The sequence below is a fragment of the Ochlerotatus camptorhynchus genome, unplaced genomic scaffold (assembly GCF_037179485.1).
Source record: "Ochlerotatus camptorhynchus isolate MF236.1 unplaced genomic scaffold, CSIRO-AGI_Acam_v1.1 ptg000471l, whole genome shotgun sequence".
NCBI classification, from domain to species: domain Eukaryota; kingdom Metazoa; phylum Arthropoda; class Insecta; order Diptera; family Culicidae; genus Ochlerotatus; species Ochlerotatus camptorhynchus.
The window spans coordinates 1032275-1059274 of record NW_027040957.1 but is presented as its reverse complement, the minus strand read 5'-3'; the positions used below and the strand labels follow the sequence as shown (position 1 = coordinate 1059274).

General features: G+C 38.1%; 1 protein-coding gene across 3 annotated transcripts in view; it reads right to left on the bottom strand.

Moving 5' to 3' along the window:
• Positions 1-27000, bottom strand: part of SNF4Agamma (SNF4/AMP-activated protein kinase gamma subunit) — a 246075-nt gene that overhangs the window by 4386 nt on the left and 214689 nt on the right. For all 3 annotated transcript variants that reach the window (XM_065235298.1, XM_065235296.1, XM_065235297.1), the window contains exons 10-11: positions 3897-4187; positions 3658-3836 (exon numbers count right to left, since the gene is read on the bottom strand). In XM_065235298.1, the coding sequence (XP_065091370.1) occupies positions 3658-3836; positions 3897-4187 (470 nt within the window). The remainder of the gene's footprint in view (positions 1-3657; positions 3837-3896; positions 4188-27000) is intronic.

Sequence of the window (27000 nt, the reverse complement as noted above, 5' to 3'; positions counted from 1 at the left end):
AATAGAAAACATTATTAGAAATAGAAAATTGCTTGATCGAGCAATGTTGTTTCAAATATTTTATCTAAAACTTTGTCGAACATTACGCGGGTCTATCTCGAATAACTAAAATGTCGATATTTAGAACTCATCAACTTTATGGACCACCCTAATGTCTTGCACATAAAAATATTAACCAAAATAAATGAAACAAACTTTGCCGAAGGCACAATATATCTAAAACTCAAGATTTAGGAACAAATAAAAGCTCGCCTCTAGTGTTGGGAATCGAAAATCCTTGACAGTGGTTTGTTTACACTTCTATAGAGAACAAATGGTGCAAGTTTGATCAAAGTAGTCGATCGCGTTCAGAAATAACGTAAAAAGGAACTCGAAAGAAGAAAAAATATTGTGCACAAACACCTGAAAAACCCGCCGGCGCCGGTGGTGTAGTGGTAAGCGTGACTGCTTTTTAACACCCCGATGGGTCTGGGTTCAATCCCAGCTGAGGTCGGTGGGATTTTTCTGAGGCATAAAAATCTCTGGTCACGTCTTCCTTCGGAAGGGAAGTAAAGCCGTTGGATGGCAATCGATGTCCATCGGTGATTGGCACTAGATTGTGGAACAGAGACCGACGTTAAATAAAGGAAAGAACCTGGAAAATCCGGAGTGGTCCGGTTCCAAGCTGGCTAAATTGCTGAAAATGCCGAAAACAACAGTTTGTCGAGTGCTAAAAACCTACAAGGAAACCCTGAGTGTGGAAAGGAATCAGCGGACCTACGAAAAAACTGGAACCAGGGATCGTCAGCTAGGCAGCAAGGTGTTGAGGTGCGTTAAAGCCAATCCCGGTCTTTCGATCCGAGATGTGGCCAGAAGGTTCACCGCCAACTTTCAAACGGTGCGAGACCTCCTTGCCAGGGAAGGATACAAGTCGTACAAAGCCAGTAAACATCCGAACCGGCACATGAAGCAGAATTCCGTGGACGTGACGAAACACAAGGGCTGCACTTTGATCGATGACGACACATACGTTAAACTCGATTTTAAGCGGCTTCCCGGTCAAAAGTTTTATCTCGTGACTGGACTTGGGGATGTACCGGGAAGATTCAATTTCACGAAGAAAGCCATGATTTGGCAAGCGATTTGCAGATGTGGCCTGAAAACGAAACAATTCGTCACATCCTCGACGATGACATCCCAAGTGTACATCGAATAATGCCACTACTCCAAGGTGGTTATGGAGTGGTATGCTGCCAACAAGATCGATTTTGTCCCCCTAATGAATCCTCCGAATTGCCCGGAATTTCGACCAATCGAAAAATATTGGGCAATTTCAAGACAGCGGGCAGACAAGGATATCCAGCAAATGCGTTAAGTTCCATAGACTTTTATGAAATTCTCGAAATGTTTCTGAAGATATCTGTACTTCTGTGAAATTTTCAAAGCTGTTCTGAAATTCCAGGAACTTCTTTAAGCTCCCACAACGAAATAATTAATATAGCCCTTTGATTTTCACTGAAGTTCTCAAGATTTTTTGATTATCGAAACTAATTCATAGCTTCTTCAATAGTCTAGAGTTTCCTGATGTTTTTAAAACTACCCAAAATATTTATCAATTTCCTTAAAATTCTCTAGACTGCCCTGAATATCTTAATATTTTTTTAACGAACCCAGAATTTTACTGGAATTAATTGAATTGCCTTTAAGTTATACAATTTTCCTTTAGTTTTATAAAGTTTATAAACGCTCACGGAACTTTGCCTTAAATCACTATTTTTTCCTGGAAAGCCCAACCCTGAAGTTTTCTATGCTTACCTTAATTTATAAATTGATCAAATGTTCCGGTGAATTTTCTGATATATATTTATAATTCCCTGAATCTTCTAAAGTTTTCAGATCAATCATAGAATTCTCGGAATATCCCATAATTCCAAGAAACTCCTTGTAAGTCACTGCAAATTTTCTTAAGTTAATGGGATTTTTGTGATGTTATCTGATCGTCCTCGAAGTACTCGGAACTTCACTGAATATAACGAAAAAATCTAAAAATATCTAAATTTCTTAAAAGTTCTCTGGAGTTTCTTGTAAATATCGGTGCTTGCTAAAAATTGTAGCATTTTTTTAATAAATGGATCTTCGATGATGTTCTCTAATCAACTTAGCTAAATTTTCGACATTTTCCGGATGTTCATTTAATTTTCATTGCGTTCCAGAAATTTTCTCTGAGCAAACCGAAATTTCTGGAAATTCCTGTAAATTTTCGCAAAGCTTCTTTAAGGTTTCTGAAATTTCCTTGATTTTTTTTTTAGCTACGCTTTAATTCAATGATCTGTCTTAATGTTCTAATGAAGATCTTGGTTCGTCTTTAAAATAAATCGAATTCTCGTGAACACCTCTTAAACTTCCCTGAAATTCTCTGGATTTCTGTGAAGTTCCTGAAATATTTCTGAAGTTTTCATAAATATTCTAAAGGTCTCTGTACTGAATCTCTCGGAACATCTCAAGCGTTCTCGATTTTATTTCAGCACATCATGGAATTATCTAGAATTTGTCTGTAGTCACGCTTATAGATTTTTAAATCAATCCAATGGTCTGGGCTAAAATTTCGAGGAGTTCCACTTAAGATCTCTGGAAATCCCCAAAGATCTCTAGATCTAGTTTTTCTGAGATAAATAGATCTTCTTAAAAGTTTCCACAATTTTGCTAGTAAGAAACTTCTAGACATTAAAAATGTTGTGATCTTAGACTTACTAAAATTAAATAAATCTGTTTCTTTAAAACTGATTGTCATGTCTTAAAACGTTTGCGGTAATTGTTGTTGCTGTTTTACAAAAAAAAAAATCATATTTTTAACGCATTTCATAAATAGCTTTCTTATTATAAATCTGGAAATTATCCGCCAAAGTTATGGAAAAACCTGGAAACTCAGGGAATTTTATTTAGTCAAATGAATGGATACCCTGTCAATTGAGAAAGACGATTAAACGTCAACAAACTCTATACAAGGTCGTCAACTTCGAATTGTTAAAAAATTAGACACATGTTGAGGCCTTTCCTAGACACTGCAAGAAGAATGATCAATCTTGAAATAAATTCACGTTAAAAAAAGTTTAACATAGTGACTGATTACAAAAAAAACAGTGCCTTAAAAAAGAAGACTTTTTAGTGACTTGCTTGAAAAAAGTGACCAAGTCACTAAAAAGTGACTCGCTACCAGCCTTGACGTACTGTGACTGCTCGGTCCTCGAGAGAGTGAGTAGTTTTATTTACCTTATCATCATTAATCGTGGCATTAAAACGTGAATATAGTTTTGCTCTGACTAATGGACGACCACTTCACGCAATTTTCGCGTGATTTTTTACCAGCAATTTCACAAAACTGGGCCAAAAATCTACTATTTTTTATACAAAAGTCACAAATTTCGGCTACTTTTGTTGTGGTTCTCAAAAAAATGATTTATTTCGAAGTTTGAGAGGTACTAAGCGTACTTTTGAACTGCTAACGAATGAAGTGATTAATAATACACTGAGTAAAATCATCCTCAATCAAGGGATGAATCAACATTCGATTGAATTTAATTTTTAAACCTTCGATTGATGAAGAGAAATTCTTCATATGGTGGTGTCCGACTTATTCGATATATCAATAGCACTAAAAGTATGAAGAAGGATACTTACATATAAAAACAAAAACCTAAGTATTCTCTTGTGGGTCAATATGTACAAAACATTTCCGGTTAGCGGGTCAATCACCGGCAATCGATGGATTCGGTTGTGGATAAGCGTTTTGATGGCATCGTACAACGAAGCGTCCGGTCCAATACTAACTAGTTTCTTAACCTCCTCCTGTAGGACACCTGAAATGGAAAAAATGGGTTAATATTCGTCATTTTTGAACGTCTGTCGCGACGACATACTTCGCCACGTCTCGAGCTTGTGCTCCTCGAGCTCGTCCATCGATGAATTGGGCGACTTGTAGTACATCTTCAGGATCTTGATGAAGTCGGTGATCGTCAGCATGCCGACGAATTCCTGCCGATTCGAGTCCCAGAGTGGTGCCGCCCGGACGCCATTGTAGACGAGTGCGTAAAATGCCTTCTTGACGAGTAGCTGAGTATCGAATACAACCAACTTGGCCGACGTCGGCACCAAATCATAGCACTTGTGGAATCGGAAGAACTTGACAAAGATCTGCGACTCGTCTTCTTCTGTGGGGTAGATGAAAAGGTACGATTTAATAACAGTACAATTATTGTTGCAGCATACCATATGATATTTAAGATTGAAAAGAGTTTCTGCGCTGAAATTTCCACTCCCGCCCGGTACCTTTCCTCAGCAGATTTGCTAGCAACCGCTTCCAAGCACTGGACACCGCGTCAAACTCTTTGATGCTTTCAAGCGGGTAGGTCTCGGTGTTGAAGAGATCATGATCCCCTGCGCCGAGGACCAACCGGCCGGCGTAGTTCGAATAGAAATGCAACGTTGGCCATGGCTGTCGGTTGGGCCGCTGGGGGCCACCGTACGAGCCATTCTGGCTTTGATTCCTGTGGTAGCTAATTTTCTCAAAGTACGGATTCACATAACACACTGCGTGTTGGAGACGATAGACAGAGAAACAGGTAAAGACTTTCGAACAGATCTAGTGATGGCTTGTTCGATCGGGACACTCGCTTTGTGTGTATGTTATGAAATTATCCGAATGGTGATTGATTGAACTGAGAAGGTGGTTTTGTGACGATGACTGTCGGTATGAACCTGTGTAAAGTGCATAGGGAGCATGCATTAATTTAGGGAAAATAAACCGCTCCCTCCTCTACCCTTCCATCACGTTTTTCCTACACCTAATACATTGCTTGTCACAAATTTTTAAACCCCTCCCCTCCTTCTCTCCTTCGAGCGTGACGTACTTAATGAATGCTCCCATATGATCGAAACGGTCGGTATTTAGAATTAACAAGTGTAAAAATGAACGGCTCGACAAATAGCACTATAGATGAGTTGATTTGTAAAAAAAAAACATTTAAGGTTTTAATCTAAATATTAGTGACAAGTGCTATTTCCGTTACCGAATCAGAACAAGGGTGAAGGATTAGTGGAAATACTTTCAGATCTTGCGCCTGATGCTCTCGGGTTTTAAAGTGCCACCAGTCGTAGTTCGGCTGCATTGTAGACAACAACTGCTACAGTTACTGCTACTGCCCCTGCTGGCGAGGCTCGAAAGAGAACTACTTCCACTACAGTTGTAATAGGCGATACTTGTGTTTGTGCTGGTGGTCAAGTTGTCCGAATGACGGAGACAATAGTGGTGACAGGCGCTGCAACAGCTGGTATGACTACTACACGTGCTGCACTCGGCATATCTTCCTTTTTCGTTAGTCATCTCTGGGAACTCGAGAATTTTCCGCTGTTCTACCAATTGATCAGGTAAGGGGAGAGGTGACACATTTTTGGTTGTTGTAAAACACGACAATATTAGCACGGATAAAAATGCATTTAGGTGATGATATTCCTTTGTTGCCATAAACGATGCTGACGCTGCAAGCGGGGATGCGAAAATTTACAACTACTTCTACTAATGAGGAGGACTGACTCGTGGATCCATAGGTGCAAGATTAACAATAAATAATTCTAGTTTGTCTCTGTCACTCTTGGACCTATTTTTAACTCCCATATAAATTACCAGCTCTAATTAATTCAGGATACCTACATACATCTGCGCGATTTAAGTTAGATTGATTGGCGGTTCCACCATCTGGCGTTTTGGGATTGTACTGTTGTCTGAGGTGTTATTTGTCGTGTGTTTATGAATAGAATCCTGGTCTTGAACTTAAATGTGAATAATTGTTCACACTTTCATTTGTGCTGCTGGCAAATAGACTTCTCCTAGACACCGTGAAGATTAACTCAATATTGTAAACATCAGTTTTTCTTAAAATCTTACTATTCAATTTTTTGGCCAAAGAATTCAATGTTTCTTTTTGTTTTTACGTCCCTCACCCTATTATGAGATCTTGTAAGATTTTCATGATTTACAAAATCTTACTAAGATTGTCAAGATTACTTAATTGTCAGATTTTATTCTGCTAAGGATTAGACGTGAAAAGATACATAATACAATTACATGCGAAGTGAATAAACCAGCACTACCCATAATCGCATATCAGTCCCATATTTGCTTGATTTCCTATCCATATTGGACTGATATGTGATTATGGGCAGAGCAGGGTTTAAAACTCTATAAAAAAAATCGATACCTGGTATGTTAGGCACGAAAACAAACAATTTTATAAAGAAATGACTTCAGTACAAGCAAATAAATCAAAACAAAAACAACATCTAATTACTGTTAATTCATTTGTAGCCAAATCTCGCAATAGTGAGTTCCACGCCATATGAAAAATCGGAAAAAACTAGGTCTTCTCTGATTTGTAAATCATAATCACGCACATAGATTTTCCGCACAGCAATTGGTCGTATAACTTCCGAGCCCTCGGTTTGACGGTTGCGGCTTGTTTTTTACTCCGCTTTGGCTTCTTCTGTAGACGCCTTCTTGCCTTGGTCCGCTGGACGTTACTCTTCGAGAATCTCACTTTTTCAGCCAAGTCTCGAATCGAAGCACTTTTCTTGCGAGTGAAAGCTTGCACGATTTTCCGGTCCAGATTTCGGTCAACAGGAATCGGTTTGGAAAGTTGCTTCATCACCATACTTCCGAATCGCGTTTCGAACGGCTCCGATGCTTACACCTTACAATTTTGCTAGTTGACTCAGAGCAATGTTGGGGATAGTACACCATTCATGCACGATCTGTTTGCGCTTTTCCGGAGAAATGCTTCGCATTGTCACGGAAATGTAATTTTATTAGAAAACGTTCACTACAAGTAAATACTACTCAAGTTTTTAAACACTTCGATAAATGTTCACCAATGGTCACAAATTTCATCATAGATTTTTCGAGTATTTTTTTTTCTGGCAAACTTTGACGTTCCCACAGTTTCTAGCTACATTTTCTGTTATATTTCTGAAAAATTTCTCAATGTAGCTTCCATTGGAAATAATTCTACGAAAAGAAGTTGGATTGATATTTAAAGAATTTGTATAGTATAGTAAATAGGCGAAATGACGGCTTCGGCATGCCAAACTATTTTCGGCAACCCAAATTGAAACACTATTTTCACTGGATTTTCTTACGAAAACACTTCGCTGAATGCATGCAAACGATTCTTTATGCTTTCAGCTTCAATTTGACTATATTTTTACCACTGAGAAAAAGCAATCTAGCAAGGTTTTCTTGAAATGCAACACACGCACTACAAATTGTAGCTGATTTCGAGTTGCCGATAATAGAACAGCAGATTTACATGCAGTTCAAATGGAACGGTTGCCGAAGAAAAACTGGTTGCCGACAATACTCGCTCTCACTAGAGAAGATTGGAGATTTGTAAAAGTGTTTCAAAACAGTTTTTGACAATTCTTTCGACTGAAATTGTTAGAGCAGCTGGCAGCAAAAGATTGTAAACAAACCAATACTGCACATGTGTGCGTTCCTTAGAGAAAAAGGCTATAGAAAGAAGGTCGCTGCTTAGGTTGCCGAGAATACGTAAATTCCCCTATTACATTGATTTCTTAACTCTTTATCAGTGAAAAAGTTCGATGGGTTGAAATTCGGAAGCAATTTGAGAGTTGTTTTTGAGGTGCTCTGTCGGTTTCCTGGACGATATGTCTTGGATACAAGGTCTTACTTGAACTCCTTAGTTAACTCTTTTATCAGTCATTTGTGCTCCTGAAAAAAACCGATAGGTTGGAAGTTTGGAAGCCAGAGTTTAGAACAATGCTGTGGAATTTTTCCCTCGATATTCTTGCAGATGATAGCGGAGAGCCTACCGGACGGTACCTACGTTTATGCTTTTGATGTAAATTTTAAGCCTCTTCTATTAAAAGAATTCGTCAAGGTTTTATATTATTTTTTTTGGCATAATTCTCTTAATAGGATGGGCTTAAAACTTGCATCAAAAGGCATAAAGATAGGTACCATTTGACATGCTCAGTGCTTAGTATCAATATTCGGCGACTGTGTTTGGGAAACCTCTTTTACCATCACGGAAACGACTCGCGACAACTGATGACAAAATTGCGCATTTCCGTGCACAAAACGCACGGAATTTTTGGCTTGCAATAGATAATAAAAAAGCGAAAATTGATAGGAGGAATTTCACCGTTCGGTGAGACCGGAGTAAAATCGATTTTTAAATTTGTGTTGGGGAAAGCGCTTTTCGCAGTCAATCGGTGACAATTTTCATTAGTATAGCAACAGTTGCACATTCGTGCTATTTTCAATAGTGACCTTTTGAAAATTGATAAAGTGTTCATTTTAGCAGATTCGTAAATGACATTCCAATTGATTGGCTTGTTTAGAATTAATATCCATCCGCTATTGACAGAGTTATAAGTGGTCAAATCCTGACCACTTTTCGTAACGTGGTCGATTTTGGTTTTTTGAAATTGCACCCCCAATATATTGCCGAAAGACGTAATCATACGTCAAAACACTTCGAATTTCAGTTTAAAGTCTTTCACTTAGCAAACGTTCAGTGCACAAAAAAAATATTGATTATCGAATTGGTGGTATAAGCACACTAAAATTTAGCGAAACTAACTGATGCTGGGCATCCGCTTATAGTTAAAAAACAAAATGCTGAATCTCTAATCTGCTTACTAAAATATGGCTTCGCTAATTAGCTACTGTACTGCTACTTTATTGAAACAAGTGAGGTTGTGGTGAGTTGCGCACTCAGAGGAAGGAGTGGATCACCGATGAAACCTGGAGGAAGATCGAGGAGCGGAGAGAAGCAAAAGCCGCGATAGAGCGAGCATGGACGGCTCTAGAGAGGGAAGTTAAGCGTTCCTGTATACGGGACAAGCGAGCGTGGGTGGACTCTCTGGCTGATGAAGGGGAGAAAGCCACAGCTACTGGCGATATCCGCCTCCTCTATGATGTTTCACGACGCCTGAGCGGGGCAAGGATGAACCCAAGGATGCCTGTGAAAGACGCGACTGGACAGTTGCTCACTGACCCCACTGACCAGTTGAAACGTTGGTTTGAGCACTTTGAACAACTTCTCGAAGTTTCAACGGTCAACCAACTATCAACATCTCGGCATGAGCTGCCAAGCGTGAGGCGCGTTTCTCGCGTCAAAACTGAAGCTCCATCATTGCAGGAGATAGAAGCAGCCATCCGAAGCATCAGCAGAGATGCTCAAAGCTGACCCCATGCTATCCTCACAAATGTTGCATCAACTATTTGTCAATATCTGGGACACCGCGACTTTTCCGGCCGACTGTATGCAGGGCGTCTTGGTAAAAGTCCCCAAGAAGGGGGATCCAACTGTATGCGACAACTGGCGAGGCATCATGTTACTGTGTATTGTTCTGAAAGTTCTGTGTAAAGTTATCCTCAATCGGATACAGGAGAAGATCGACGCGACTCTCCGACGACAGCAGGCAGGATTCCGTGCTGGAAGAACCTGTGTGGACCATATTGTCGCGCTCCGCATTATCTTGGAGCAGGTGAATGAGCTTCAAGAGTTCCTGTACTTGATATTCATTGACTACGAAAAAGCATTCGACCGACTAAACCACGAAAACTTGTGGGGCGCAAGGGAGTCCCTGATAAGATCGTCAACCTCATCGAAGCGCAGTACGAGGCTTTCTCATGCAGAGTGTTGCACAACGAAGCTTTGTCTGGCCCGATTCGGGTAATCGCGGGTGTGAGGCAAGGATGTATATTATCGCCGCTACTGTCCTCATCGTAATCGACGAGATCATGGTTGGAGCCGTTGACCGCGTACCGAACCGTGGGTTGCTGTGGTAGCCTATTACTATGGAGCATCTCAACGACTTCGATTTGGCTGATGATGTTGCGTTATTAGCACAATGGCGCTCTGACATGCAGAGTAAGCTCGACGACCTCTGAAGCAGGTCTCACCAAATCGTTGGATGTCAACACGGAAAATCGTTCCAATTTCACGATAGCTGGGCAGGCAGTGGAGAAAGTCGAAAGCTTCCAATATTCGGCACCAAGAGCGACATAGGTGCACGGATTAAGAAGGCGAGGGCTGCTTTTGCCAGTTTGCGAAATGTATGGAGAGCGAATCAGATCAGTCGACGCACATGTGCTGTTATACGCCAGTGAAACATGGTGTGTATCAGCGGAGAACACTCAGAAGCTGCAGGTGTTTATCAACCGATGCCTGCGGTACATAATTCGTGCCTGGTGGCCCCACAATTGGATCTCAAATTCAGAGCTTCATCGTTTGTGCCATCAGAAGCCGATAGAGGCAGAAATTCGTGAACGGAAGTGGAGGTGGGTCGGCCACACACTACGACGGAGCGGAAACGAAATCTGGAATCCAGCAGGACATCGCAGCAGAGGCAGACCTAGAGGCTCGTGGCGGTGGAGCCTAAACAGTGAAGTTAAGAACGTTGATCGAAATTTGACTTGGGCACAGGTCAAGGCAAAAGCTAGTAATCGCCCAGGATGGAAATCTTCACAAAGGCTCTTTGCACCCCTGGAGGTGCGCAGGATCGTTAAGTAAGTAATTAGTTACTGTCCAGTTCCAGGCCAAATAGGATAAAAAATACAAATTTTGACTCGAACTTCTCCGATTTGCATTGAAGTTTGCACAATTGTGTGTTATGGGCAATTATTCACATTTTAGCAAAAAATAAAACGGCCATTTTGGATGTTCTATTTTTTTCGAAATGGCGTCTTGACATTTTTTATAAATTGTAGCATGAAAACGTCACTTCTGATCAAAATGACGTCTGAGACAAAGTTGTTTTGGGAAGTACAGTCTTTCGGGGAAAAATATATGATTAAATTAACTCTCTGCACTTTTCCCAAATTGGAAACATTGGTTCCATATTGTAGCTTAGTTACATATGTTCCAAACATATTTTTAAAAAAAAGTTTTCTTATTTTTCGCCTATTTAAAAAGGCACTGAAACAATCACTTATGAAATGTATTTCCGATATAGCCACCACAAATACAATGATGTCTTCTTATTGCTGATGATGATTCCTGATTATAAAACTGAACTAAATTATTTAAGTTTCGCTCATGTTTTTCGACATTCATGGAGCATTATCAAAGTAACCCCTAATCAAAATACTGATGGTTTGTCACAAGATTAAAAAAATATGGCAAATGGAATAATTTCTGTTAAACATACGGCAAATTGAACGACTCTCGGATTCTCAGCGCTTGTTAAAAAAAATTGAAAAACATTCATCACTGTAAAAAATATTTATATTATACTTAAAAAAAAAACTATCAATGTAACTACGTTTTACGGTAATTATATGACCCCAGGAAATTTTGGAAATCTTGATTATTCATCAAAACGATTTTTTTCCTGGCATTTTTGCATGCTAAAGTCTTCTTGATATACCTGCCTCTTGGTTGAGACATATTTTGAATTTTATTTAAAACCCGTTTCGAAGGATTTTCGCAAGAAACTTAACTTTATTTTAGAGGTAAAGGCAAAGGGTTAACTAATATCATATTTCTCGAATAGTTCTTTCCTGGGTGATGGACGAAGATGGACCTCAAAATCTAACTATTTTAGAGTTTCCAAATCAAAGCAATTCTTTGCTCTAGTGATAAGAAGAAATTAATAGAAGTATTGCAGTCAATCAACATGCAAATTATTCAAGTCATCCTCGCAACTTATGAACGAATGTTGTGTAAATGAAGATAAAATAAAGGAGAAAAATCTATTCAAATCTCTAATAAGGAACGTGAATATTAGTTAGGTAGGTTCCGATTCTTCACGTTGTAGTTTCATTTTTATACCTGTGATCTTGACATTTTTACCCTTGGGATGAGTACTTAAGGGAATGGGTTTTGGATAAGTCTTTAGTGGGAATGACACTGATGAAGACTGCACATTGTAGTCGAGATACGTAACAGATACGTACGTAGATAACAAAATTAATTTAGTGGAATTAAATGGAAGATAAGCTTTATTTTAATTAAAACGATTTCTCGATTTTCGAATCAAACAATGATTTATTATGCTTTTCCCTTGACTTTCAAAAATTTACGAATTTAAACAATCAATCAAAGAAGGCATGAATCAAAATGCAGTTTGTCAGCGCTAGCTACAAACCAATGGTGATGAAAACATTATTTCAGCGCTTCCAACGTTGAAAAAAGTCACTTCTCATCACTGGTTAGATTCTGGTTGGAGCTTACCACCATTAATGTTCTCAAAATTTGAATTTTTTAACTTGTCTTTAAGAACGTGTGTTATAAAGTATTGTTTATGGCTAAAACAGCCGTAGTATACGATGAAATCCGGCCATAGTATGAACCACAATATAGACAAATGAAACACTAAGTTGTTAACAAATCATTAGAGTAAATAATTTTGACTAGTAGATTGGTTTGAAAAGTTTTAGTTCCCATTTGAATCAAAATCAGTTGTTTTTATTTTTACTCCATATCAAAACATATTTTTACTACCTAGTTTATTTACTATAAAAAAATGGTTAATTATAATCATTTTTCCAAAACAAACTTCTTCTTCTTTCTTATTCGCATTTCAAGCTTATTGCTTAGCGCATATCAGCCTATTGCGTGCTCTCAACTTAGTGTTCTACTAAATGACATTCCACTGTTATTGATTGAGAGCTTTCGATGCCAATACCAATGCATGAATTTGTATATTGTGTGTCAAGCACAATGATACTCTATGCTCAGGGAAGTCGGGAAAATTCCAACCCGAAGATTCCCTCGACCGGACCGGGAATCGAACCCGCCGCCTCCGGCTTGGTAATACCGTGCCTTTACTGACTAGGCTATAAGGCTCCATTCCAAAACAAACATTGTTTTCGAATCTTTTCAAAGATTCAGATTTGTAAAACTTATGCAATTTCTGGTTAGGGGACACGTTCTTATCTTGACAAGCCTAGTACACTCAGGTCTTTTTTTACACGGGGGATACGGTCCGTGTAAAAAAAAAACCGTGTAAAAAAAACCTACGAGATTTTGATTTTTTGCATGCTTAAATGTCTTTAAAAAATCGGATTTTGATGCCATTTGTAATTAAAGCATGATATGTTCCATATAGACATATTTTAAAAATTTCTGTATTTACACCAAAAATTGTGATTTTTTTTTTAAGTATGCCATTCGATTACAAATAGCTTGAAACGGATAATGTTTGGAATCAAGTCGATAGGTTGTATCGTTGTCGAGAAATCGTTAAAAACGTACCGTGTAAATCGTGGAAAACCGTGTAAAAAAAACCGTGTAAAAAAAAACCGCGTAAAAAAAAACCGTGTAAAAAAAGACTTCAGTGTATTAGATATCTTACATATTATGAAACAACAAATATAGATGGGACATAAGATTGTAAACCGCCGACGTAGAATTTTTATGGTGAGTTGAAGTTGTTTGGCAAGTATCTACGGTACATATAAATTAAAAAAAAATGTACAGGCAATCGTATATGTGGCTTGAGGGGGTGCTAAATCACTCACTAATTATCTTGGTAAATCATTTTTTTTCCTTTGATTTGTTTTTTCCGTCGATCTTGTTTTCCGTGCTGAGCACCAATGCTACCGACGTGCCAGGAAGGCAGCTCCCACACCTGGACCCTACCTATCGACCCATCAACTCATGGACCGGGGACCAACGGCTTTACTTCCCATCCGAAGGAAGGCGTGATCAGAGATGTTATGCCTCAGAACATCCCGGCGGCGCCGACTAGGATTGAACCCAGGCCTGCTGGGGTGAGAGGTAATCACGCTTACCACTACACCACCGGCGCCGTTCTTGGTAAATCATAGAGTAAGAAGTTTTACTAGGTCAGAAGAGTCAGATCTCATCAATATGGGCAAATCCAGGTTCAGGTCATATCGACGGAACCAATTATACGATTAAAAATATGATTCTGTGGAATTCGAATCCGACGAGTTGACTGAATCTTACACACACATACAGCATTTTCTATTGGTAATTGGACCTTAACTTCAAAACACAACCAATCGTTCAAATGTTTTGATTGATCACTCTTGCATGGAACTAAGCTGCATACATATTTACTGAATCATAAATAGAATACCTTCTATTTAAATGCTTCCAATACCTCACCCCGCTTTAGCAAGGGGTCAAAGCCACATAATAACAGCAGGCAATCTTGGAATCAAAAGCGACGATAATTAGCTCCTGTACACCGGAACAGACTGCTCTAGTAGATACGTGCAACCGGTGCTAATCTAGGAAACTGCGGGCTCCCGTCGCTCTACTCTAATTACTCACTCAGTGTCACATAGTGGAAATAGCAATCCCTCTCGCACTATTTGGCGTTGTTTACCGACCGTGACCTCTCTCGACACCGATCAGCTGCCGGAATCAATCACACTGGCGGGTCGAGAAATGTGTTGTTGATCAAAGAAATGATACACCTTTTGTGTAGCGATTTCATCAGCTCAGAGAATTATAACGATTGAGATATATAAATATGCGTCAAAGGTCATGATCATGACAAACACTTTAGAGTTAGAATTAGTCGGATGTTGACGTAGTCGGTCGTCTGGCGTCAGTTTTCGCGTTTCATTTGACGACGTCATTGGCACCAACGGCATCTGTATCATCATGCGTGGGTGGTTGACCGTAGTGACCTGTACCGAGTCCCACTTTCTCGATGAATGTCCCACGGAAAAGATTTGTGGACACTTTTCACAGACGGGGGTGTGTTAACTGTTTAATAATATTCAAGTACGGTTTATTTTTAGTTTGCTAAAAAATGTCACATCATCTATTTGAAAACGCCACAGCGACAGCATCTTTGAAGGCACAAAGTAGAATATTTTCACCCGGAGCAATCCGACGTTCCGATTGCATTCGTTTATTCAACGCTAGAGTTAGCACTACTACGGAACTACGTCACAATAATTTGAAATGCATTTTTCCTGAATTGTAGTGATTTGTGAAATGGTTATATCCTCAAAACATATTTACAGAAAAAGTACGCGGCGCGACGACGTTGTAATTTTTAACGCGTATAAAATAAAATTCCAACCACAGGAAAACTTCCCACTACGCCAAAGACAAGTTCACTGCCACTGCCGACGATCAGCGGCTTTTCTCTCGAGACGATTTTCCGTCCTCGCGAAAGTCAAAGTCAAACTGAACATAATCTCTGGCTAGGTGGCGAATTTTCAGCTGACGCCCCGTCTCGTCGGAAAACACGACTCCTCGTCCGACTTCTCACCCCCTCATCGTGCCCGTAAGCAAACGCTGGCGCTGCTGGTGCTATACCATCATTCACGATTTGCTCACGAATCGTGACAATAGCTGTTGAGCGGCGCGCGCGATCGCCTACCTACTCACTCCCGGCAACGAGGAAAATTGGCGATTATCGCGCGCATGGGTGAAAAATAAACGAAGCCGCCCAGCTGTGCACGGCTGCGAGTGTGTGGGTTGAGATCTGTTTACACGAGAGATACGCCAAGTGGCAACGGAAGACGCCCTACATGATCCACATTCAAAGTGAAAGATGATTTTGTTTACGACAGTGGATACTCATACATACCGACAGCATCACAAACGTGTAGTGAGCAACGATAGGAATGGGACTTCATTACGCAAAACAGCGACCGCGCAAGCGCCGATGACAATGTGTTAAACACATTCTCATCTAGGTTATAACTGGGTAAAATTAATAGTATTGACCTATGTATTTTTTCAATAACGCTGGCAACGATGTAACGAAGCAAAGTGATCAGCAAGATACATTTTTGGTTTAAACACAACATATTTAGTAAAATTTCTGTTGTCTCAAAATCGATAATTTTTGTTATTAAAGGACAAAAATTTAAAAATAAATATATATACTTCTGGAATAACTTAACTAGTAACTAGAGACATCTACTACGAAAATCAAGCAGATACGCGATTAATGGATCACCGTAGGCTTTCCGTTTTGATCTCACCGCTATTGACAACGTGGCACCACCTTTCTATGGGCAATAAGTGATGAATTACTATATGCTGTCAGTTTTGATCTCACAACTACTGATGGTATGGCGCCACTTTCTTAGAGGCCAAAAGTGAACCGAAAAAAAAATTAAAGGGTTGTGTCCTAGACACGACCGCAGTATGACGTAGAACCTATCTATCTATCTCTATCTATGATGCATGATATATGCATTTAGGTTAACATCCGACGTCCCTCCTTTTTTACATATTTTGCAGAAAAAATACATCCGAAGTCCCTCATTTTTTACATATTCTGCACAAAACATACTTTCTAAGCCCCGCAACTACACACAAAAACTTATCATTGATAATATTAAAAAGCCGTTGGTGGAAATAAAAGTTTGCATTGGTTCTTTTTAGTAGAAAGTACTTACCTTTCAAAACGAAAGTCAGCCAACTGTCAAATCAAAAGTTTAACATATTATTAATTTTAAAAGTTAAAACTTTCAAATCGAATTGTAGAACTGTCAAACTGAAAACCTAATCCTTTTAGATTGACGTTGGAAAAGTGTTGCTTCAAAACACGGATATTTCTTCGCAATTTGCATAAGTTTTCATCTCAATTACAAATTATTTTTAAATTAATTGCTTTTATGATGCATGCAGAATTTTTTTATTTTGTTTTTGTTTTTATTTTTATGTAAGTAAATTCTTAATATATATATTTTTATGTTTCATTAACATGTTGTTGGATGTTGTTTGGAAAAAATCTAACTCAATCTCGGAACAGAAAGTAGTCTTCGGCGGATAATGAAGGTTTCCTCCCAAATACGGGGTTCCAACGTGCAGCGGACTTGGGCGAACGAAAGTGCATCTTGCTTTCGTTGCTGGCCGACGATAAGCACCAAGTCGGGTATGGATCGGGTGATCGGGCGTCTGAATTTTACCAGTAGGAAAGAACGGAGTCTCTAATCCCTATTGATAGCCACCAAAAACGTCTCGGCTGTGTGCTACAACGTCCCAAGATACTTTCGATCTGACAAATTATCAATTTCATGTTCAAAATCATCCTCGAAATATGTAGACAGTAGTAGCAATCTTACCTTCTGCGAAAAACTCAATCTTTTTCACTGCCTCCGGTACCGGAATCGGTTCCTCCGGTTGTGGAATTTTGGAAGTGTACGATGCACAATACGCCTTTTTAATGCACCACCAATGTAGAGTGCGCCACGCGAGTTTGAGAAGAAACGTCAACCAAACCGTTTGTTTACATCAGAAGAAGTATTTTCCCCAACGCAAATAACAGCATTTTTCATTCAAAATCTTGCCAATTTCCATCGGTAATTGTCTTATTGTACGATTTTCCACAAATCTGAACTGATTTGCATCTTAACTATTCACACACAAGAAATCCGGAAGATCATAACCACTAAGGCACTTTTCTAATTTTCCATTTTTTTCAACAAAAATATTCCTGAGCACCAGCAGGATCTTTTCAAAAAAGTTACAGAATTAAATTTTTCAACTGTAGATTAAGTTTTGCAGCATCTCAGATGAATCAATTTATCAGGAAAAGTAAAAAAGTGTTCCGCTTCCTATGTCTCCAGGTAAAAATTTATGCTCACAACACTCTTTTTGACGTTCTCCTATTCACCACCAGAGGTTGAATCGATCGTTAAGTTTCTATTAAAAAGGCCTATAGATTTACTGCGGTCTAGTATCTTACCTTGTATGCCCTATTAGATTTTTGGACAATGACAATGAGCTTTTCAGGAGGTCATTTTGACATTTGTACATTTTTTGTTTTAAAAATGTGAACTTTTAAAATTACGTGGCGATAGTCAAATAAAAACTTTCAAATCATAGAATTCACTTTGAATATTTTCGTAGTTGAAACTACCAAATTCGAGAAACTTTTAATTTGTATTGGTAACATTTTTAAAGATACCATTTTTGTTTTTTGTGTTTATCAGGATTTCCCGCCAATTTATTATGAATGGGGGCGGAGCAGAACGTTTCTTTTGTGCAGAATATGGAAAAAAAGGATGAACTTTGGATGTTAATATAATTGCATATATAGAGGTACCAGATATGTTTTACAGTCAGTTGTTGGTAATTCATCGAGTGTATGTCTCCTATTAGGCAATTTTTTTTTTTGAAAATGTTGGCTCTGCATGTAAAAAATAATCGTTCATACATAATTAGGGTTTGCTTAAAATTTATTTCTCGGAAAAAAAATGATCGTCAAAGTCCATGTCTTTTTCGGGTTATTGTTAAGAGGGAGGGGGAGGGGGTTGTTAAGCGGGAGGGGGTTTTACATGTACGTTTTTTCAAGTCTCATTCCTCATTGTGGTGGACACGCCGTGATCCACCTTTAGCCGCTGACCTAGTCCTGCTTGATGCAGGTCCTAGTGCCACGCCGTCCGAAGCGGTAATGAGCAGAGGCATGAGAGCAGCGCTGATTTATATCTTTTCAGGTTCAAGCAGAATGATGTGCAACCAAGTGGTATTCGTCTATGATGACTGGGTTTGGGAAAAAGGCTTATTTCATGAAATCAGTGATAACATTATCATTTGTGCATTTTCAAAAGTTTAATTACAGAAAAAATGGAAAAAATATTTATTTCAACATTTTTTTTCTTTATTAAAGAGATTTTTAGCCATAGGCTAGTTCATCTCTTAGTTATTTCAACAGGTTTGTAATGTAATATCCTATCGATTGGAGTATTTGGATTTTAATTTCATCTATAAATGACAAAGTTACAAGCGTTCAAAACCTAACACTCCTTCACCACACATATTTTTTGATTTGCACCCCAGTATAGTCGACAAAGACGTAGTTCTACGTCAAAATAATGTATGGATAGTTCGATTTTGGAAGCGAAAAAAGAAAAAAATATTTACTGGGCTGTTGACGTAAAAAAAAAAATAACCGAGCACCTAAACCAAAATGTTTTTTTTTTTTAAATCAATATATTCCGGTTTCTGTATACAAAATAAATCGCCCTAACTTTTTACTAGATGCTTTTACTGGCGACATCTGTTGCAAAAATCAGTCAGCATTTAATCCATTCCAAAACAAATATCTAAGGGCAGGATACCCGAGCAAAGTCTGAGATCAAATTGAAATCTAAATTTGATGTTGTGATTTTGCTGATAATGATTGCTCAGGTTGCTGTCGTTTTGGTCGTTTTAACGGTTAAAATATCAAAATTGAGAGCAAAAAAATCTTCCTGTGACATCACATTGAAAACTATTTCTGCTATCAGTGAGAGCAAACTAAAAACTCAATTTGATATCAATTGTTCCTGTTGATAACAAAACCAGTATTCAATTTGATGTTATGCTAAGGCAATGAAAACAAACCCGCAACAACATATTTTTGAAAAGCAAATGTACAGCAAAATGAAAACAAAATTTGTCAATTGCATAATCTGATATCAAATTAGGATTTCAGTTTGATGTTGATATCAAAATTTGATTTCAATTTGCTGTCATTTTGATGCTGGACTTTGCTCGGGTAGTCATAGTGAACAGGTGGAACTGTTGAAAACCAATTAACTGATAGTAGGTTCAATGTCATACCACCAATCAACCTTTGCCGAACAACCAGAAATGTAAAGCTTAAGTATAAGATGCTCACTATGTCTCTCCTGGCCCTATGGATATTTCAATATTTTTTCAAAAATATCGATTTAATACAAAAATATTTGGAGGTCAGGTCGGTAAAACTAGCAACCCTGTGTACCAAATATTATTTTCCGAAATAGGTTCTAATTGAGATAAAATCAAGATTTTCCAGTTTTCTGCATACAAATTTAGGTGCCGTAACTTATGTTTACTAGCGATATCTGTTACCAAAATCTACTGTGCCGGTATTCCATTGCATTGTAAGAATGCACGGCCGTTGAATCCAACTCAAATTTGAGTTCCGTTTACTCAAATTTGCAAAATTGAAGGTCACTCATAAACTGAGTAGAATTTTGCTCGATGTTCCTCAAATATCTAGGGGGAAAGTTGGCTTCGGCAATACCTGAACCTATTATCGTCAGGTTTTTAGTTAGAGAAGACATTGTTTGTTTTGCAAATTGCTTTATTTGTACAGTCTCGATCGACTAACTTTACAGAGCCAAGTTATCACTTTCACTATACCTCATGTAGAAGAGAGTTATACAATTTTAAAAATATATATGTACAGTGACTCATAGTAAAAATTTCTTCGATTTTTCTGATTATCAAGTAGGGGAAAGGTTGACTTCGGCAATGCCTTAACCTATTATCGTCAGGGGGTAAACAAAGTCCTAGAGCACTCAAATTTGGCTAATAGTTGATCTGAAACACAATGTATCCACATGCCAAAATTGAGCTCTCAAGTACGTTGTCGATAAGACAAAGCAAATGATAACTAATCTGTCTCCAAATAATTGAGGAAAGTAGTGAAGGCTTCAGGTGTCGAACAATCTGCAAAGTTTTACCAAGTAACTATTGTAAAACATCCGAGATTTACAAAGCTAATAACAAGCTAACAAATTAGGCTTCGTTAACAAATTATTGTTACACAGGTGAAAGTGAAGGTTATGAAAATTATTACATAAAAGATTAGCTAAAGTAACAAAAAAATATTCAAAAATGTTAAATAAATGCACGAAACCCATATATGAAAACTTTGTTTTCTTGAATAATAAATAATAAATAATAATAATAACAAAAATCAAACTGTAAGCGAAGACAACAAATTAAGAAGACTGGCTACTCTTCCATTTTCTCATATGAACGCTATGAGACAGGTACAATCGCGTCATCTGCCGCTCAAAGGTAAATTTCTTTTCCTTTATTTAACGTCGGTCTCTGTTCCGCAATCTAGTGCCAATCACCGACGGACATCGATTGCCATCCATTGACAGCAATCGAATGTGCAGGAAGGCAGCTTCCACACCTGCGTAGGATATCGCACCCATTCAACACACATGGGCCGGGACCAACGGCTTTACTTCCCTTCCGAAGGAAGACGTGACCAGAGATTTTTATGCCTCAGAAAAATCCCACCGACCTCGGTTGGGATTGAACCCAGACCGATTGGGGTGTTAGAAAGCAGTCACGCTTACCACTACACCACCGGCGCCGGCTCTTAAAGGTAAATGCTTCTAATGAATTTGATAGCATCCTCAGAGGAAAGGTTTATGTATTTGCTCATTTTTCTATGCGTTGCTTCCACCTTCACTCAAGGATTCTGGCAAAGTTTCCAGTCTTCTTGATATGATGTCTTTGCAGTAAGTGTATTTTTTATCAATATTGAAAAAGGGAGGGGGAGAGTGAGTTAGCGTTACGTAATTTTAGGACCGGGAATCTAGCCAAACGTTACTTATTGTTACATAGGCGAAAGGGCGTCCAAAATCCGGAGTTTTTGCGTTACGTAATTTGTGTACAGCGCCTGATTTCTTATTACAATATTCCCTGTCAGATTAATTTTCATTTCCTTGACCTTTACGACCCATCTGTATACCTACTCTTTTAACTCTCTATTATAACAACGTTTTCATTGAGCACATCGGAGCATATGCGTCCTTTAGAAATGTTAGTGTTGAGTAGATTAACGTATGTAAGATTTGATATTTGATGGGCTTAACAGATTTGAATAATTTTAACACTCTTGCTCTAATTAAACCGCTAAAATGAAAAATAAATAATCCCAATCAATGTTCAGCGAACAACAATGTATCGAGCGTCATTTTACATTCTACATAAAGCACATGGCTGAATGCATCAACCCATCCATAATGTTCCTAAAATAACTAGGTTCCACGCTGTTTCATAATTTTGAGCGTGCGAAAATTCCACCGACATTGTCAATGAAAAAAGAGAAAGCAAGCCAAACCTCCGAGAAATGTAGCAGATGCCATCAGCCGCATTGTTAATAAATGAATGAGGTGCTCTGTGCAAGAACAGCTTTTGTGCATTTTAAGCCAATTCGATTTTTAAATAGAGATTTTCAGCAGTATCATAAAGCAAATATGAGAGAGATAGCCATTTTATTTCCGATGAGTCTTTTCTCACACGAATTTTTTAACATGCGATTTCGGGTTGATATCAAGGGTGCAAATAATAATATCAAATAAAAAAAATCTTTCGGAATTGAGAAATCATTAGGTTTTATGATTATATTTTTTATTTGTAAGATACAAGAAGAGGATGCAAGGTATGTGTTTAACGTGTGTCGCAAATAAATAATGAAAATGGTGTTTTTCGCCATTATGGTAAGAATATTTAAGAAAGTGTTTATTCCATGTTTGTGCTGCATGAGACATCTAAAATTAATGCTCTGGGGCATGTCACACCTTTGGTCAGTGGTGTACTAACCGTTTAGAATAAAGCATACAATCTTCTTTAGCATATTAATTGATAGATAGGGCCTATTGTCCAATCGAAGAACCCTGAACACTGAACAGAAATAAATGATTACAGGTTATTTCTAATTCCCAAAGCAACGGATATACGTGATTATTCCGTTAATTAAAGAGAAAACGGTAAAAATATAGCTGATTTTCGATAAAGGGGCCGTATTATACCTGTTCACTCTAATTAAAAAAAAAATATGTTGGCTATTTTTCGGCACAGATTTAGCTTCCCTTAATGCACTGGGACTGCAAAAATCATCTTGTAAAGGTTTTACGAAAATATTCGTTATGAAAAAATATGCGTGTATGTACGCTACAGTCTGTTGTAAGTGCTGCCGTTACATTTATCGTATGAACCATATGCAGAGGATGTATGAAATACACAGTTATATTCGATGACCATGTCATTTGTTTTGCGTGTAGAAAACTGGAATCACACTCAGAAATTATTACCGATATCGGCATTTGTTTACCGTCGTCTCGATAGCTGAATATTCGGTAAAACTTTAACTATCATTTTAAAACCTATTTTTCTCAAAAAATATTTAAAAAAAAGTTGAACTCTATGAGAATAATCTAATCTTGTTAGTTGGTGTAGTTTTCGAGCCTAGTTATTGAAATGTCTGAATTTTACCAAATAGTTCAGCTATTGAAGGTCGGTAAATTTTTTAAAATTATCATCTATCTTAATTTGGTGCAGAAGCGAGCCCAAGGACTGAAAGCTTCTTTAATAACTAAGTTAAATTAACTCTATCTCACTTGAACTTTTAAAATTCCCGACATTTTCCCGGTTTTTTTCTGGTGAAAATAAAATCGCAACTGTTTCCAGATTTGGTAGAGCTGGTAGAGCTGCCACCTTGCCAGTTGAATCAAAATTTTCCATGTGAGACAATTCAGAACTATTCTTATCGTCATCAGAAATATATCACACAACGCAATTATTCTTACTATCATTGCACGGTCGCAGAATCTGACTCAAATTTGAGTTCAGTTTACTCCGTTTGGCTAAGACCACTGTTGCTCATAGACTGAGTAATAGCTCTAATTTGTAAAAATATAACTAATATTCGACTAAATTTCGCTCAAACAAATTTTACTCAGAGTTGGTTGGAGATGCTATCTAACATCAAGCTTCAGTGTGATAATTTATTAGCTATAGAATTGTCTTAGAAGAATGTAGGTAGATAGTTCCGTTAGCGTACGGCAGTATGAAAATTAAATAGAAGTTGAAAATGAGCGAAGGGCCGTTAATGCGATAGTGCAAGTCAAACGCACTCTTCGCCTAACCCGTAGGATGTACGCGGAGATTGGAAGTATGTCTTCAAATCTACAGGCAAAAAGTGTGCGCTTGACTTTGCTCAAATACTGTCTGCGGCTGTGGAATAGTTCTAGCGACGTTTCATCACTACCTGAAACCCCACGTTGCCGAAAGTATTTCCAGTCGATGGTGTGTTATAATGCAACTCTTCTTTACCCAAGTATTGTGTTGCTCCTCTCGTCATGACCAACTTAATCATCACAGAGAGAAAGCAGTAGGGTGGTTGTTGCGTGCTGTACAATCATCAGCATTGTTGACGGTTACTCCCGCCTTGAGTTGTTACATTCAAAGTGCTTTTATGTTACTTCATACGAAGTTTGCGAATTTCAGTTATTCGCCTATGAGTGACTGTGGCTTAAACGAAATTATGTAAACGAAACTCAAGTTTGAGTCAGATTCTGCGACCGTGCAATGATAGTAAAAATAGATCCAAAAATGGCTCACATGGTGACTCTTGTGAGGCATGTGGAAAGTTACCGTCCTCTACAAATTTTTAAAGTTGCGTGATATATTTCTGATGACTATAAGAATAGTTCTGAATTGTCTAACATGGAGACTCTAATGAGTAAATGAAAAACTGGTCTACATTATGTCTCAAGGGGCTACCAACGTTGAACTATACAGCAAAGCTATTTCCAGGTGGTAAATAATTTAATTAACTCCTCGACCACCACGCTGAAAATTTCATCTCGTATTTTATTCATCCGTTTTCTAATGGTATGAGTACTGTAATTATTATACTTCTAACATTTTATTGATCTTTTGATCATGTTTCCTTGTCTTGCCGTCATCATGAAATCTAGATTATTATTTTTCACGAAATTTCAGTACTTTTTCAATAGTACAATTTGAAATTCGACAATAGGGCACAATATTAGTTATTTTTAATAGCTTTGGGCCAGGATTTTTGCTTGAATATGCGTACTCATGTTCAGTGAGAAATGGAAAATTGACTGTAGTACACGGTCGAAATTTGTTCAGTGATATTCAACGGCCGTTTATTGTTTTCTACTACAGTCAACTCTCCATTTCTCGATGTTCTCTCGATGGTTTGAGAAATCCCTTCAGATTCCCACACATTCAGTTCTCTATATCTCCATACTCGCTCTAAGCAAGTAAGGAATAAAAATCCCTAGAATAGAAATTTGGAAAAGTGGAAATAATACGCTTTTGATGCATATTCAGGCAGGCTGCAATTGCTCATTACAGCTAAAATGCTATTTTTCGTTATCATGAAACAATGGGATACTATAATGATAATTTTTATTTGTAAGATGCAAGAAGAGGTGGTAAAGTTTGTATATGACATAACATTTGTCAGTTTTGCTTTCAGAAGGTCACAACTAGCTATTTTATGATCGCTGATTGCTCGCTCATCGCGTTGCTCATCGTTACAGCTAATCACTATTGTGGCCATCTGAAAGCTAAATTGACATGTTTTATATGTGTCATACACACACATTTTACCTTCTGTTCTTGCATCTTGTAAATCAGATTTATCATTAACATATCTCATAGCTTCATATATCCGAAAAATAGCATTTTAGCTGTAATGAGCATTTGTAAGCTTGTATTCAGGTCAGAAAAAGATGACGACAACTTAAAAAAAAAAACATTCATCGACTATGTCGTTCAATTTTTTCCTGGAAATTATTGTTAAACAAGGTACAATTAAATAAAAACGGTTTTTCCCATACCTTTTTTAACAGCTATACTACCAGTCACAGAGAGCCAAAACATTCAAGTTAGAGAGAGAAAATTCTCTCTCACGAGCTCAATCTCTCATTAGGCCATGTATTATCGCTAACATAATGCAAATTGCTCTAAATTTTGTCTCATCGTGGTGTGATAGGGAAGGATTAAACATAAATTCTTCTAAAACTACTATCGTGCCATTTACGCGAAGGAAGAAATTTTCATTAGACGACATAATATTGAAAGGCACACTTTTGGAACTTTCTAATGCCGGTAAATATCTTGGAGTAATCCTTGATAGTAAACTTAATTCGAACATGCATCTAGAGCATATGCAAAATAACATTCGGTAAACAGTGGGGACTGAAACCGAAAATGATCCATTGGATTTACTCGGCAATTCTAAAACCCAGAAATACTTATGGTGCATTGGTCTGGTGGCCAAAAACAAAAGAGAGTGTTGCTCAGATAAAGTTAGAAAAACTCCAAAGGTTAGTAACTCTCTCAATAACAGGTGCAATGAAAAGTACACCATCGAAGGCATTGGATGCTTTGCTTTATATGCTACCATTGCATCAAGTTGTACAATTAGAAGCCGAAAAGTGTGCTCTAAGGATTACAAGGTCAGCGACACTCTTTGATGGACATCTTAGGATTCTAAAAACTGTTGGTATCAACTCTCTAGTAAAGAACAACGAAGACTGGATGGAGAAAACATACAATTTCAATCGACTTTTTCCAGTATTTGAGTATGGGCGTAGTTCATGGCAATTTGGTGGTCCGATTCTTCGTTCAGGAGCGGTTGTTTTTAATACAGATGGTTCAAGATTGAACAATCAAGTGGGAGTAGGAGAAACTGGGGATACACATATCGTTTTCTATGGGCAGATGATCAACTGTGTTCCGAGCTGAAATCCAAGCAATTTTAGAGTGTTCCATTATATGTTTGCGTAGAAACTATAAGAGCTCAAATATATGCATAATGTTGTACATCAAAACTTGTCTGGGAGTGTGTTCAATCTCTTCAAAAATTGTCGTGTCATAATCAAGTCAACTTATATTGGGTTCCTGGTCATTGCGGGATTGAGGGAAATGAAAGAGCTGATGCACTAGCAAGACTCGGATCTTCTCATAAGTTCATCGGGCCAGAGCCCTTTTGCGCCCCTCTCTTAGAATGGAGCTAAAAGCGTGGGAATCTTCAAAAGTGGAGGAAAACTGGAAGAACACTTCTATTGCTAGGCAGTCGAAGCGATTCATTAATCCAAACATTTCTGTGACCCACAAAATCCTGCAACTTTCTAAGAAAGATCTTAGTATATATGCAGGTCTTATAACAGGTCATTGTCCGAGCCGTTATCACTTGAAGCTGATTGGAAAACTTCAAGATGATGTATGTCGCTTCAGTGGCATAGAAAAGAAAGACTCGGAACATTTGCTATGCCACTGTCCGGCAATTTTCAATAAAAGGCGTAAGTTCTTCGACAAGGGGCTGATAGAACCCTTTGACATTTGGAGAACAACTCCCAGTACGGCAGTGTACTTTATTCGAAGTATAATGCCGTGCTGGGATAATGCTATTAGTCAAACGATGGCGATCACTTCTAATAATAGTGATACGGCATCTTGA